We start from the raw sequence: 16749 nt of genomic DNA on the forward strand, positions 1-16749 counted from the left end.
CAGTCTCAGGGCTGGTTCCCTGACCTCCAGCCCACGACTGTTAAGGAAAATAAGTGATGAAAGATACATAGATTACCAATCATGTAAGACCAAGTAGACCACCAAAACTGCCCCCATCAGATAAACAGCACTTACAGCTTTCATCTCTGAGAGAGAGGAGAACATCAAGCTGCTTCAGATCTGAGAACATCCACAGGTGCTTCTGTCCATCCTTCCCCTGTGAGAAGACCGCTCAGCGCCGAGGGTCTGAAAGGACGTGTAGCTGATCAAGGAGCCGTTACTAAGAAAATAATTCGACAAAAATAAAAAACGATTGCAAGTCGGTAAACAAGTCTGTTGTTTCTTAGAACAATGGGCTGACCACCTCAGCTTCATTGACCGTTTGGAATTACTGGGTGCAGGAAATGCGACCAACTTCTAAGACTGAACGCTGGAAGTGTGAGAAAATGTCCCGTTAGATTTCTTTGGAAAACGGTGAGCAGGTGCACTGAAAAGACTGGGAGCTGTGCTGAAGGGAAAGGGTGGGCAAACAGGGGCGTCTGTGTCGGATTTCTACTAAAAATATTTCCTGTTTTTTGCTGACAATGAATGAATGAGTGAATGAATACTTATGAATAATAGCAGTTTTGAATTCTGTCACTCTCTGGTTTTGCCCAGTGCTGTGTGTGTGTGTGTGTGTGTGTGTGTGTGTGTGTGTTCTGGTGTGATCTGACTCTGGATGCTCTGAAGCGGTGAGGTCCTCTCGGCAGTGGAGCAGCATGGCAGATCGCAGCCCCGGCTTGTCCATATGCTCATCATCATCATTACGTTTATGGCCGCTTGGCCGGCCTCCGTCGCGGTTATTCCTAGCCTGTGTATAGCGGCAAAGGCAGATGGGGGAAAGTGTGGAATGGCTTTTAATGCTGCCGTTCGTCCAGCGAAGCCCCATCCGCTCCTCTCCCGCACCCCGGCTCCTGGCCTAAACCGAGTTCTTGTACATTATGAAAATTGCAGCTTGGCAGAAAAGGCGACTTGAAGCCACTGCTGACGTGAGTGATGAGTCCGGCCCTTCGATGTGCAATAAGCTAGTCCCTATTTCTGTACGCTGGCCTGCGGAATAACTGGGTTAAGCCCTAAATTGGAGCTTCACTGGGCACAACTGCGGAGCTCTCTTAGGAATGAGCTACAGAAATTGGCGTGTACAGTATGCCAACATAAAGATTATATTTTAAATGATATTATGGAGGAAATATGATCTGTCCTGCAATACGTGCCACTTAAATTCAACCAGATTGCAGTCATAAAAATTTTCAGTACCCCCAAAGTTAACTTGCCCCAGCCAACCTGATGAGTTGTCTGGGTTCACTGCTGCACACCTGCTGTCTCACTTTCCTCTGGGTTGCCAGCCCCTTTTTGAAAGTGAAGCGAATTAGTTCTGGTCACTGTCCAACCACAAACCTGCGACAGTCCTGCAAGTTGAATGTTGGGTAGCTGTAGCCGTTTTTTCTTTATTAGGATGTTGTGTCTCATTCCAAACGGCTCTTGGAACACATTGCATGATTCCATAGAAACTGACCATCTACAAAGAATGAGTGAGTGGTGCTCCCCGCTTTCAGAGGGAAATTGGGAAATTAAGGCATTTAATGCAGAAATACTTTATAGCAAATACTGACCAGCTACATACATACAAACCTCTACTAGAGCAGTGATGCTGTTTGTAAATTACTAACTGGCAATGCCCCAAAAACGATCGCCCAAATGCCCCTTTTGAAGAGAAATGACCACCAGAAAAAAATAAGTAGTAAATTTAAAATCTACGACTCTACAAAGAACTCAGAAGCTAAGGAAAAGTTTGTAAGCATCTATAAACACATTTATGACATGATATAATGCATTCATATGGCATTATAAACACGGTTATAACTATATATATATATATAAATATATATATATATATATATATATATATATATATATAGCCATGCTTATTATACATTATGAATTGTTAATATAATATATTATAAATACTGTCAGTGCCAGAGACGTCAGTCCCAGCTTGTAGAGCGTAAAGACAAATACAAAGTTTATTTGTTTTTATGATTTATTTGTTGTATATTTGCTTAATTTTGGTTTTCGTTTTGGCCGAGAATTTTAATTTCATAGTTGAAGAAGATCTCTGTGTATGTCCATTCACTGTTAAGATTCCTCCAGTAAAGTTATATAAAGTTATATATAAGAGATATAAAGTTTTGTTCCAAGAGCAACGATATCTTTTTACACAGATTACATACATTACGAAAATCTTTCCATTGCTTTGTTGTTTGCTAGTGATGTCCCGGTGCTACGCCTGGCTGGAGACCGAAAAACTGAAATAGGTTAAACGTTTTTTATAGTGCAGTGGGACAGGCAGCTTACAGGTCTCGACCCACACAGTCGCAAAAGCAAGTTAGAATTAATAGAAGAAGCCAGTGGACAAAGAAATTGCGTGTTGTGTGCGTTTGATTTATACGGTCAATTTCTGTTTAATGAAATAAATGCATTAACACACATCGGCCTGCTTTCGACAGTAACGGGTAGCTCGCATCTCACCGAGACTTTCTTATTTGTACCCATCAACTGAAAAGCCAAGCGCCGCCCCCGTTAAGCCACTTGCTTTTTCTTTGTGTTTCCAGCACCTCCCCTTTCGTTCCATCAGCCTGGGTCCTCCTGTCAAGCTAGATGAAGGATGGTCACAGCGAGCTTTTAAACATCCGTCAGAGAAGCCTTGTGTTTACTGACATCCATTGGCAGGCGCCTTGCTCATCAATCAGCACATTAACATCTTTAACCCCTCTCGTAATCTCTCCGAATATTAGTTGATCTCATTCCGCTCGTGGGCCGAGGCTCTGGGGGACGGGAGCGCTGGGATTTTTCGCCTTTGTAACTTTCACCCTTTGTCGCCCCACTTTTGTTTTCCGAAGCTTTTCCGCAGCCGTGGCGAGAGCATTTGGTATTCGGCTGAGGCGATTCTATTTCAGCATGCACAAAATGACTTAAGTAATCAACAGTTATTGAGTGCTTGTGACTGCATGAGAGGGCTGTTGATTGGGAATGAGCCTTCACTTAAGAAGAGGACCTCGCTCCCAGTGCTGGAGTGGCGTATTATTGAAACAGATGTTGGCTGAATTGCTCCTCAAAACACATGATTTGGCCTGGAGTTGTCACCGAAGTGCTGCAGTATCACTGGAATCAGCCTGTTTTGCTTCGGGATAGTCAAGATGTTTCTTTTAACGTCTCAACAGTCGCACTAAAGCGATGCGAAGCCTATCTGCAGCGTCTTGCATTATGCATTACCAACACTATAAATGGCTGTTTAAATAGTGGCATCATAATGTTTGTTTTTCCAAAAGCAGCTACTTATTATTTGGTTAAAGTGCAGAATTTAAGGATGTTTATATCTACATTGCCTGCACAGTATAAGGGTCGCAACCCTTTTCACAGGTATGGGGGAGAGTGGTGCACAATTTAAGATTTTTTTGGCAAATTTTATTTAATTAGTTGAACGTGTTTGATCTTTTATTCACGCAGGCAACTTGCACGTCCCTTCTGCAAACGAATGTGATCCGTTTCTGCTTTCCCCATCGACGGGATTCGTTTCAACAGAGATGGCTGGTTATAAGAGTCACCGCAGTCTAGTGAATCGATCAAATTCAGTACATTTTGATGTGTTTGGTTTAAAATGACACATTGAGTTGAAACATCGATGTGGTCTTGTGGGACCACCGGTGGGTCCAAACCGCTCTTGGTCATGTTCTCCATAACGTTCATACTCCATAAGCTCCATTCAGAAGCTGGGCGTCGTGTGAGGCTGTAGCTCTTCTCTCCAGTCTAATAGACGGTGATGTCATTTTAAACCCTTATAATAAAAGAAGCTGAACTTTGTTTTTCTACTGAAAGTCGAGCCGTTTTTCCCCAAATCTGGGCTCTAAACTATAAACAGACGGCGTCTCTTCAGTGATCTGCTCTGGAAACATCACTTTTAGAGAACAACACAAAGAGCGGCGCAGATTTTTTGCTCTCAGCAGTAAATTGTAAACATGTAGTGATATGTGGAGATCAGAAAACACACGTTCTGTTCATTTGAGGAGCTTTTATTAAACAATAAATAAATAAAAATGTGCATTTATTTCATGCAGTTACTTAATAATTTGCCTTACGATTTGTTCACGAAAATTCAGATGGAAAACCAAAACACACCCTGGAGAATAAGGGGTTAATAGTGAGCACGATAAGTCATTAACAACTATGATGCAATAACCACAAAGTTTGCCCACCCCTTTGAAGCTCACAGCATTTTGTAAAGGATCTGCTGCCTTTGTTTCCCAACAAGTGGACTAGGTTGTGCTGGACTAGCTACATTGGGAGATCTGCAGCCTCTGAGTAACGTTAAGGTCGAAAAGCCGTCCTTCATCAAATCGTTGACTGGTTTGCAGCCGTTCAGTCGTCCAGGCAGCAGGAAGCTTACAGTGCATTCAGTGAGTGTTACTGGCTTAAACGCTGAGGTATAGAACAGTGCATTTAGTTCAAGAGTAGCGATGATTTCATACATTTATACAAAAGTAAATGGACAAATGAACATAATCGTAACTAAAGATATTTAGTAAAAGATTCTTCGCATTCAGTGACTGTCTGAAGTCTCCAGTCCACTGATATTGTCCCACGCGGGAAGCCTTCCCTGGCCTGGCCCGTAAAGCAGCCGTTCTCTGTTCCGTCTGTTCTGGGAGCGTTTTCCCTCCGTTCTCGTCTTCAGTAAGTGAAATGCTGCTCAGTTGGGGTCCGGTCAGGGGATTAACTCAGCAAGTCAGGGACATTTTCCTTGTTGGTCCAGAAAAACTCCAGTGGTACGGTTGAGAAGTGTCATCCAGTGAATGTGGAGTTGTTAGGCTGCATCTGAACAAGGGTGCACTTCAAAATTCATCTCACTGCTGCTATCGGCCATCACATCATCAATAAAGACAACATACAGGCTGATGCCAGAAACAGAAAGAGCTGACCGCACCATTAGACAAGTGTCATTCACAATCTCTCCCTCTCTCAATGCACTCTCTTGTCAAGGAGAGGTCCTTTCTTTTTCTTTCTCCCTCAGTATCCTCCTCCAGATCTCCTGGCTTAGAATTTAAATTAATATGGAAGTTGTGTTACCTGTACCAATCTAAATCTAATTAACATAATTAAATCTAATTAATTATGGTCAAAAAATGATGGTGAAAACTAAGATATATATAGTTGATGGTTTAATTCATGGGTGCCAAAATCAACAACTGATCTCAACTATTCAACAACTAATCTCTCAAATCTGTGACCCAGAGGAAAAAAAAAAATTCATTTTAAATTAATTGAATTTTTTATTAATTTAACCTAAACTGGCCATTGTTTATTCAAAATGCAATAGGCAAAAACCTCAGCAGTAAAGCATAGTAGACATTAAAATATTACATGAATACTTGAAATATACCAAATTTCAATGTGCCCAGGAGCTCAGTCCTCAAAACTGGACACCTGGCGTTAATACTTGGACTCTGAGCTGCTCAGCTGACGTCAGCTGCTTACACTGGAACTGAACTGCAGCTGACATGCAGCTAGTGTGTTTGGTGATGTGCCTGGTGTGGAATGGCATAGAACTGTGTAGAGTTGAGGTGTAACCTCTGTCTGTTGTTGTTGTTGGGGTAGAAGTGTCAGAGCGCACATTATGTTGCAATGCATGCTGGGGATGCATTGTGAAACAGGCTAATATTGATTGAAAATCTAAATAGTTTTGCTGGCCGGTTAGGATTGTGTCGTCGGCCTGATCTGGACCCCGGGCCTTGTGTTTGAAAACATGGGCTTTATCTCTTATTGTAGCCTCTCGCTCTTCTTCATACAGCTTGTGGATCCTTGTAATTGGACGAGACGGCTACAGTCACGCATTCACGTTTCTGTGAAGATGTTAAACCAAACATTTGCCTCATGTCAAAGACTGACAGTACAGTCTGACACAAGTCACAAAGTTTTTGCAGGTGTAAATTCGCAGGACCTCAGAATTGACTAATGATTTTGAGTGCAGGCAATATTTCATGTTCTCTTCTTTTCTCCGGTATGTTGCATTCAGCAAGTAAACAGTGATTATGCATTAAAATGTGCAGAGGAGCATGGAGGATTAAATACTTTCACTTAGAAAACGAACAGAACGTCATTTAAAAAGGGCGCAAACTTTTGCGCGCGTCTGAATTTGTTAATTGGACTGTAGTTGTGAGACACTCATCTATACTACTTCACCCACGCCCTGCTCACTAATACACCACCACTGCTTCCCCGCATTTGGGCTGTACTTGCTCTACTTCATCTCTCCTAATCTCCCTCTCTCCCCCTAAGCTCCAGATGGCCTCTTGCCCCCGAGGCTGGCAGCTGCCACCCCCACCTCACTGCAGGTGGCCTGGCTCAGTCCCGCACGCCCCAACGCTCCTGGACCTCTGCGCTATCGGCTCCAGATGAGGAATCCAGCCACACAGCATGTACTGCAGTGAGTTACCAACCACCACTAGCACTGCTGCCTGTTTATATGCCTGCGTCTCACGCATACACCATATTTCCAAAAGTCTTCACTCGCCCATCCAAATCACTCAATTCAGGTGTTCCGGTCACTTCCATGGCCACAGGTGTATAAAGCCGAGCCCCTCGGCCTGCAGACTGCTTCTACAGACATTAGTGAAAGAATGGGTCGCTCTCAGGAGCTCAGTGAATTCCAGCGTGGTGCCGTGATCGGACGCCACCTGTGCAGCAAGTCCAGTCGTGAAATTTCCTCACTACTAAATATTCCACAGTCGACTGTCAGTGGGATTATAACAAAGTGGAAGCGATTGGGAACGACAGCAACTCAGCCACGAAGTGGTCGGCCACGTAAAATGACAGAGCGGTCAGCGGATGCTGAGGGGCATAGTGCGCAGAGGTCACCGACTTTCTGCAGAGTCAATCACTACAGACCTCCAAACTTCATGTGGCCTTCAGATCAGCTCAAGAACAGCGTAGAGAGCTTCATGGAATGGGTTTCCATGGCCGAGCAGCTGCATCCAAGCCTTACATCACCAAGCGCAATGCAAAGCGTGGAATGCAGTGGAGTAAAGCGCCGCCACTGGACTCTAGAGCAGTGGAGACGTGTTTTCTGGAGTGACCAATCACGCTTCTCCGTCTGGAAATCCGATGGACGAGTCTGGGTTTGGCGGTTGCCAGGAGACGGTACTTGTCTGACTGCATTGTGCCGAGTGTAAAGTTTGGTGGAGGGGGGATCATGGTGTGGGGTTGTTTTTCAGGAGTTGGGCTCGGCCCCTTAGTTCCAGTGAAAGGAGCTCTTAAAGCTTCAGCACCAAGAGATTTTGGACAATTTCACGCTCCAACTTTGTGGGAACAGTTTGGGGACGGCCCCTTCCTGTTCCAACATGACTGCACACCAGTGCACAAAGCAGGTCCATAAAGACGTGGATGAGCCAGTTTGGTGTGGAAGAACTTGACTGGCCTGCACAGAGTCCTGACCTCAACCCCATAGAACACCTTTGGGATGAATTAGAGTGGAGACTGTGAGCCAGGCCTTCTCGTCCAACATCAGTGTCTAACCTCACAAATGTGCTTCTGGAAGAAATTCCCATAAACACTCCTAACCCTTGTGGAAAGCCTTCCCAGAACAGTTGAAGCTGTTATAGCTGCAAAGGGTGGGCCGCCATCATATTAAACCCTATGGATTAAGAACGGGACATCACTCAAATTCATATGCGTGTGAAGCCAGACGAGCGAATACTTTTGGAAATATAGTGCATGCTGACTTTGCACTGTCTGTACATATAGGTCACTCCCTCATAGTACCACCATAGTACCTGCTCTGTGAGGGTCCATGGGGGAAAGCTTCATTCATTATAATTTGTACTGGTACATAATTCGAGTTCTTTTACATGAAAATTAGTTGCAGTAATGCACATTAATCACTTATGACCTTGTTAAACAAACTGTTACGCAAAGGATCTTCACATTTTATTCATCTAAACATTCTAAGCAGCATCAAGTAACTGGTTTTCAAAACGTCAGTTTGCAGCACAAATTCAGCACCAATTCCTGATCTTTTTACTGAAAATGTGCATTTGATAACTGACAGAAATATTCTGAACATGGGATGCAGTTTGACTTATTAAAAACTTTAGTGCTCTTTAATTTATGCCACTAATTAAAACCCTAGTACTCTGGCCTTTAACTAGTGACTGTACTTTGGAATATTAAATACACATTTTTAATCTGTTGCTCATCTCCAGAAGGTTCTTGATGCTGCGTAGAACTGTTACAAATAAAATTTTGCCAGTCATGCAGCGCCGTGTGAAAGTTTTAGCTAATGTTTAATCAGTTTCCCTCAGCAGTGAGTTTATCACAATATACATCAGAATAAAGTCGTATTCATAATTCAAATAAACAGAAAAACAATAAAAAGTAACAAGAATTTCTCGGGTCCATATTTTTCCTGGACACCTTCACAGCCGCCACAGAGACTCGTTAATATCATCAATTACATCATGAGCTCAATTTACTGAGCACTGATTGGTCAAACCAGGAGCTGCTTTATAACTACATATAATACTGGACTTCCTCGAGGAGGAGAGGCTTGGAGATGGGCTAACAAACACACCAACACCCAGAACATCACTATGTATTTTATATATATATATATATATATATATAATGTTGTATATTCAAATATTAACACTTTTCTCAGCAAATAAACACAAACTACACAAATACATAGATTTTGAAAATGAGTCTGGGTGCCCAAGACTTTCACACAGTGCTGTACATTAATAAAATATGAAGTTAGGTGATTATTTCATGCTCAGTGATTTGAATAATGATGTCTTAAAGTCTTTATTGTGCTTTATTACAATTAATATACATACTGTATACTGTGGATTTTAAATATTTTCACATAGCACACCTGTGATTATCTACTCATATAGATTACAATGAATAAAGCATAATGCTTGGGCTTTATTGAACAAAGACCCTAATTAAAAGACACAAACATAATAATAAGACCCTAATAATAACCCCAATAAGTGCCCCTTAAAATAAAATGATGCACATGTTGCAGTAACAACAGCGTAAAGCCATGTTTGGTCATCAGTATCTCATTACCTCCTATTATGACACGAGATTCATGGCTCATACCAGAGTTGGCATGGTAAAAGATTACAGTACGTATTTATTTATTCTTCAACCTTTATTGAATTTGATGAAGTCTTTGTGAAATCACAGTCATCGTACATGGAATGCAGATGGAATTAATTGGATGAGTAATTGTGTAACGGAAATGAAGTGATTATGTAATGCAAATTGAATGAATAGCAAAGCAACGATAGTGACTGCAGACTTGGAGCAGGTTCTCAGGTGATGGTGAGCGCACCAGAGGCCCAATTGAAAAAGAAGAAGAAAAAAAAAAAAAAAGAACCAACTTCTTCTGATATGTATGCATTACATGCCCCCTGACAACAAATTGCTATTTAATCAGAGACGGGGGAATTCTCATTCTGTTGTAATAAATAAATGACTAGGCCCATGTATTATATATCAGCCTCATTTCCTGCCATTCCGTCCAAATGTATTTCATTGTTCAGGTGATTTATTTATTATAGTCCTATGGTAAATTTGATCGTGGTGCTTGGTGAAAATTGGCGCCGCTCAGAAACTAGCATGACCGTATTGCAATCACCAAGAGTCATAAGGCATTTAATGAGGACCACTTAGATAGAGTTGTTTTTGCAGGAAAACAAAGAAAATATCAGTTTGTGTACGATTTCGTGGGTTATAGTCTTATCGTGAGCGCACAAATTGAGGACAGAAAAGCACATTCGGGGCAATAATTTGATCAAAGCAGATTTCAAACGGAATACAGTATTAACTTCTTTCCCCCTCAAGATTGGAAGTGAACAGGTTTAGGCCTGTGTGTAGACTGTGCAGTGAGCTGTGTGTGTGTGTGTGTGTGTGTGTGTGTGTGTGCGCGCTCTACAGATTGGTGGACAGCGAGACGACAGTGTTCAGTCAGCTGGTGGAGGGTTTGGAGCCGTACACTGAATATCAGTTCAGACTGCTGGTGTCCCACGGCCACGGAGAGAGCAGCAGCTCCTGGATCGCTCTCTACACCGCCCAAGACCGTGAGTCCCACACACACCAGAGATTTGCAGAGAAGTTGCAAGTAACAATTAAGGCTGTCTTTACATGTTAAAATCTTTTATGCAACTTGAGTTCAGAAAATTGAGTTCAGAGGTCAGAAATTCCCATAAACACTCCTAACCCTTGTGGAAAGCCTTCCCAGAAGAGCTGAAGCTGTCATAGCTGCAAAGGGTGGGCCGCCATCATATTAAACCCCATGGATTTTTCCCCCAGTCCTAATCACATTCAGTGATGTTGAGGTCTGGGCTCTGGGGTGATCAGTCCGTTGTACAGAGAAGTTTCAAACACGTTAGCGAGATTAAGAATGGGACGTCAATCAGGTTCGTATGCGTGTGAAGCCAGACGAGCGAATACTTTTGGAAATATGGTTTACCTTAACGCTGAATGATAAACCAGTTGTCCAGTGAGTGCAGCGCTGTAAAAAAGGACACCTATAAAAACTTCAACTCGATTTTTTTTCGTGCGTTGCGTAAACTGAGCAAAAACCTTTCCTAAAATTAAATCCCAGCTTCATCTCCATCAGTTGTTCCACATGCGATTTAAAAGACGGGTTAGCATCTAATATCAACTCTTGCAAGCATAATGGCCTTTTAATGACCTGTTTCTTTGAAATTTGCAAAAAATGCAATATTTTGAGTTTGTTCCCTGTCGGGTGTGAGTGCTTACTCTCACTTCGGAATATCAACAAGACCTGATTTGACTGGGGGTCTTTAAAGTTTTGCATACGACTGTACACGTACACACTAGCCGACCGTGTGTTTGATAGCGTGTTTATAAGAGCCTAACTCAGCAAGTGCAGGAGAGGAGCAGGTGGTGTGTGTGTGTGTGTGTGTGTGTGTGTTAGCCCAGAGAGCTGAATCTAGAGGTGTATATCTGCTAGATGACCTAGCTGGTGTCATTGTGGACTGATTACTGTAATAGAATCATATTAGGGTTCATAACAGACACTCTTTGCTAAGTTATAAATTAATTATACTTCAGTCTATTATCACATACATTCTAATTAAGGAGTCACTATTTGCATACACTCAAAATGCACTGTATTATGGACCATCACCTCTTCATTACCATGCGGAGAGTTACACCCCCCCCACACACCACCCTCTATCTCTCTGTCTCTCTCCCTCTCTTTCTGCCTCTCTCTCTCTCCCTCTCTCGGAGTTAATGCCCTGCAGCGTTCTGCAACTTCTGCTGAAGTTCTTTTCCTCTGTCTCTGAACGAGCGTGTGGATACGTGAACGGAGTGCAGGCTCGCAGCTCATGGAGTCAAGTTAACGTTAAGCCCTTACTCTGGGCTTGAGGCATCCTAAGGTTTATTATTCTGTAACTTCAAAGAGTTATTCTTAAGCTGATGTGCTTATTATTACCTTTCAAGTATGACATTATTTAATGTTTTATTTTATTTAATTCAGCTTTAATGGAGCCTTCACAGATGAGCATGTCACCCAGGCCATGTGCACTGATGCCCCCTAAACCATCATGAATACTGGCTTTAGAACTGAGCACTGATAACAAGCTGAGGGGTCTTCAGCCCGGAGGACACGGTGTCCATGATTTCCTAAAGAATTTCAGATGTTGATTCGTCGGACCGCCGGACACTTTTCCACTTCCCCTCAGTCCATTTTAAATGAGCTCAGGCCCAGAGAAGGTGGCAGCGTTTCTGGATCCTGTTTATATTTGGGTTCTTCTTTGTGTTTTAGAGTTTAACAGCGTTTGTGGATGCAGTGATGAACTGTGTTCACAGTCAGTGGTTTTCAGAAGTGTTTCTGAGCCCATGCAGTGATTTCCACTACAGAATCATGTCTGTTTTTAATGCAGCGCTGCCTGAGGGCCCAAAGATCACGGCCAGCAGATACTGGTGTTCAGCCTCGTCCCTCACAGACAGAGATTTCTCCAGATTCTCTGAGTCTTTTAATGATATTATATGAAATATAGGGTTAAAATGATTTGCACATCTTTGCATTTTGTTTCTATTTATACACACACACACACACGTCTGTACTCTTTATGAGGGTTAAATTTGTAATTATGAATGCTTTGAGATGACTGAAGACTCCACTGTTGTGCATTTAACCTATTTTTTTGATAAAGTGACTATTTTTATGGCCCCTTTATTTATATATATATATGCTCATTTTTTGGTTTCGTATTACTACGATACCTTCTTTATCCACACACAGTATTTGTTCTCTAAGGTTTTTGTGTGTAGAGTAAATGGGACTTCATTTGATTGTGAACATTTATTTTTAATTGCCTTGATTATTTCTTAGACAATCTTCAGCCCAGTCTATGTAAGACATGAGCCGGGCCAGCCTGACTCCCGGAGGCACTGCACATGGATATTTGTATAAGCGTAAATTGCCGGTGGCTCATTGCAGCTCCCTCTTATTCACACTTATCTCACCCTCGCATCCACCAGGGCCTGCGACTTTGAGAACAGATGCACATTACCTAGAAAGAGAGGAATGATTGTTATTGTTAAAGCCCAGATCTCTTTATTTCCGCAAAGAGAGCCCGTACCACCGCCGGCTCAAGCCAGATTGCTGAGAAAGCGCCGGTTTTAGTGGTTCCCAGCACCACCTATAAACACTCTCTCCTATACCATCAACCAGGCCATCAACGTGAAATAGTACTCGGCAAAGCTGCACTAAATTAACTGTGGGAAAGAATCGAGGAGATTCTTCAAAATAATGTGGCCACTTGCGTTCAGGGGAGGGGAAAGGACGAGCAAGGTGAAATACGAGCCGAAGAACGTATGTCATATTTTCTTTAGCTCTTTTTTCCCCTCTTTGATGGGGTCCCCCACCCTCGTCAGCTGCCACTTTCTCATCTCTAATTTAGAAATACCCCCAGAGATAGTTCTGCTCTGTTCTGTTCTCCCTACTGGAGTGCACTCAGGTAAGGGACATAAGCTCTGTTGGCCTACATATTCAAACTCTGCCAACTTCTTCTTTTATAAATGTTGTGTTTTATTACTTGGCACGTTGGTTTCTGCTTAACAGAGAAAATATTTTTGTTCATACATCATCAGCTCATCTGTGCGGTTTTCCTTATAGGAAATGTCCTTATAGGAAAGTCTCGTCCACTTGATGGCCATCAAGACCAGACCCTTGTCTATTTAAAGGAAGAGCGACCAATAAAACCAAAACTCAAAGCCACATCGTTTTTAAAACATGGATAAGATGGATAAAATCGGACAGAAGCACCATCAAGAGCTTGTTGCATGTGACTGAAGTAACACATAAATCCAACGTTTTAAGCTTGTTCTAGCTACTGCATGTGCTGAACTCTGCCACAAGGGGGCGCCTTTCCCTCTAGAGGCTTATCCAGCAAGCTGATTGGACATGTTTGGGGGAAAGCGTGACTTTCCCTGTAAACAGAGGACATGTAGATCATAGTGATCTTTCCCATTGATTTTCTGACCAGGTGCCAGTCTCCTCCTCAACATCTCTGATATTACCCTACACAAACACAAGGTGGCATAGAGATGTTCGGGTGAAGACACAGCCACATTCATTGATCCGTTTACTTCTTCTGGCATCACAGTACCCATCCTCTTTCCCTCAGTGCCCTAATCCTAACCCTCACCCTGGCCCTAATCCTATCCCTAACATTAACCTCAACCCAAAACCTAATCCTAACCCTCACCCTGGCCCTAATCCTAACCCTAACATTAACCTCAACCCAAAACCTAATCCTAACCCTCACCCTGGCCCTAATCCTAACCCTAACATTAACCTCAACCCAAAACCTAATCCTAAACCTCACCCTGGCCCTAATCCTAACCCTAACATTAACCTCAACCCAAAACCTAATCCTAACCCTCACCCTGGCCCTAATCCTAACCCTAACATTAACCTCAACCCAAAACCTAATCCTAACCCTCACCCTGGCCCTAATCCTAACCCTAACCTTAACCTCAACCCAAAACCTAATCCTAACCCTCACCCTGTCCCTAATCCTAACCTTAACCTCAACCCAAAACCTGATCCTAACTCTCACCCTGGCCCTAATCCTAACCTTAACCTTAACCCAAAACCTAATCCTAACCCTCACCCTGGCCCTAATCCTATCCCTAACCTTAACCTCAACCCAAAACCTAATCCTAACTCTCACCCTGGCCCAAATCCTAACCCTCACCCTGGCCTTAATCCTAACCCTGTAACATCTAGGCCTTGGATTTGAAGCCATAACTCAGCTTCAATACTGATTTCTGAACAATATTTCTCTCAAAGTGCTGACGTTTAAAACCAGTACACTGAATGTCAGTTACCCAATCAGCTGTCTAGATTTTGCTTGTTGACTCACGAATACTAAGACTGACGACTTTGTTCAGCTGTGCCCAAGTTTTTGAGCACTTTCAATAAACGTTAATGTTTTGTTGAATTTCTACATGAAAATAAGTTAAATTTTCTACAGGGAACAAACTTAAATATAACATTTCTGTACATTTGAAAATAAATGAAACATAAAATATAGAATGTGCTGTAACTTTTGCAAAACCCACATTTTACGGCTTTATTTTTTTTTTGTTATAACAAGTAAACAGTAATTATCAGCAGTGTGTCTCTGTAGAGGCTGTGAAACTTATTTTCACTTAGAAAATCAGCAAAACGTATTTTGAGCCCAAGATTTTGCACACAGCTGGACTGAGTTTTGGATTTGAATGACGGATACAATCATAGCAGTAATTAAGTTTAGATCCCGGGCCTGGGAGTATCTCACACAGTCCATGTTTACTCTGTTATTTTGAGCTCTCTTTGTATTCACATTGAATCGCTGTCATGACTGAAACATTCCTAGTGAAGATGTATGAACATTTTAAGTATTCCGACTGTCTTTAGCTTCCGATTTTATTATTCCATTAAAATTTCATAACCATCTTTTTACTGTAATACTATCCATGTATTTCTGCTCCTTAGACTTGAGAGCTGGTCCTGTGAACATAAACTTTACCATGTAGTCTTTCCTTTTCGTCCCTTTCGTCTCTTATTCGCAGTCTCATGCTCCTGCGGAGACCACCTTTCATTTATTTCATACATATATATATATATATATATATATATATACACGTATTCACATCCAAATCACTGAATTCAGGTGTTCCAGTCTCTTCCATGGCCACAGGTGTATAAAGCCGAGCCCCTCGGCCTGCAGACTGCTTCTACAGACATTAGTGAAAGAATGGGTCGCTCTCAGGAGCTCAGTGAATTCCAGCGTGGTACCGTGATCGGACGCCACCTGTGCAGCAAGTCCAGTCGTGAAATTTCCTCACTACTAAATATTCCACAGTCCACTGTCAGTGGGATTATAACAAAGTGGAAGTGACTGGGAACGACAGCAGCTCAGCCACGAAGTGGTCGGCCACGTAAAAGGACAGAGCGGTCAGCGGATGCTGAGGGGCATAGTGCGCAGAGGTCACCGACTTTCTGCAGAGTCAATCACTACAGACCTCCAAACTTCATGTGGCCTTCAGATCAGCTCAAGAACAGCGTAGAGAGCTTCATGGAATGGGTTTCCATGGCCGAGCAGCTGCATCCCAGCCTTACATCACCAAGCGCAATGCAAAGCGTGGAATGCAGTGGAGTAAAGCGCCGCCACTGGACTCTAGAGCAGTGGAGACGTGTTCTCTGGAGTGACCAATCACGCTTCTCCATCTGGGAATCCGATGGACGAGTCTGGGTTTGGTGGCTGCCAGGAGACAGTACATGTCTGACTGCATAAAGACATGGATGAGCCAGTTTGGTGTGGAAGAACTTGACTGGCCTGCACAGAGTCCTGACCTCAACCCCATAGAACACCTTTGGGATGAATTAGAGCGGAGACTGTGAGCCAGGCCTTCTCGTCCAACATCAGTGTCTGACCTCACTAACGTGCTTCTGGAAGAACGGTCAAAAATTCCCATAAACTCTCCTAACCCTTGTGGAAAACCTTCCTAGAAGAGTGGAAGCTGTTATAGCTGCAAAGGGTGGGCCGGCATCATATTAAACCCTATGGATTTTGCCCCCAGTCCTAATCACATTCAGTGATGTTGAGGTCTGGACTCTGGGGTGATCAGTCCGTTGTACAGAGAAGAGCTTCTTTGTTTGATTTCCAGTTTTTTCCTTTTCTCAGTAAACTGCTTTCCACAGTCTTCTCACAGTGGTGGGTGGACAGGAACAGTTACATTTACAGCCTTTAGTAGGCGCTCTTATCCAGTGACACTTACAGAAAGTGCTTTGTCTGTCCAGAGAAAGCATCTTTGCTAGTTTCAAATACGTTAGAGAGAGAGAGCCGGTCCTGAGCTCAGACACGGCTAGAGACAGAAGTCCAAGTGGATTCCCGGAGAAAAAGGAAGAGTTAAACACAGAGCAGTGCAGTTTTAATGAGTGCAGCACAACACATTACAATCAATACTGAACTCGGCGCCCATCTGCTGTGTAAAGAGACCGTCTTCGGTCTGCGTTTGAAGGCAGTGAGAGACTCCGCTGTACGGACAGCCAGTGGGAGTTCTTCCCCCACCTGGACTCCAGGACAGAGAAAAGTCTCGATGTTCGTCTTCCACACGTCTTGA

At 42.9% G+C, this 16749-nt stretch overlaps 1 protein-coding gene across 1 annotated transcript in view; it reads left to right on the forward strand.

Moving 5' to 3' along the window:
- The window catches only part of ush2a (Usher syndrome 2A (autosomal recessive, mild)), a 387029-nt gene that overhangs the window by 193258 nt on the left and 177022 nt on the right, over positions 1-16749 (forward strand). The window contains exons 39-40 of the mRNA XM_037541699.1: positions 6370-6517; positions 10036-10178. Coding sequence (XP_037397596.1) covers positions 6370-6517; positions 10036-10178 — 291 coding nt within the window. The remainder of the gene's footprint in view (positions 1-6369; positions 6518-10035; positions 10179-16749) is intronic.

This window comes from Pygocentrus nattereri, chromosome 10, assembly GCF_015220715.1.
Source record: "Pygocentrus nattereri isolate fPygNat1 chromosome 10, fPygNat1.pri, whole genome shotgun sequence".
NCBI lineage: Eukaryota > Metazoa > Chordata > Actinopteri > Characiformes > Serrasalmidae > Pygocentrus > Pygocentrus nattereri.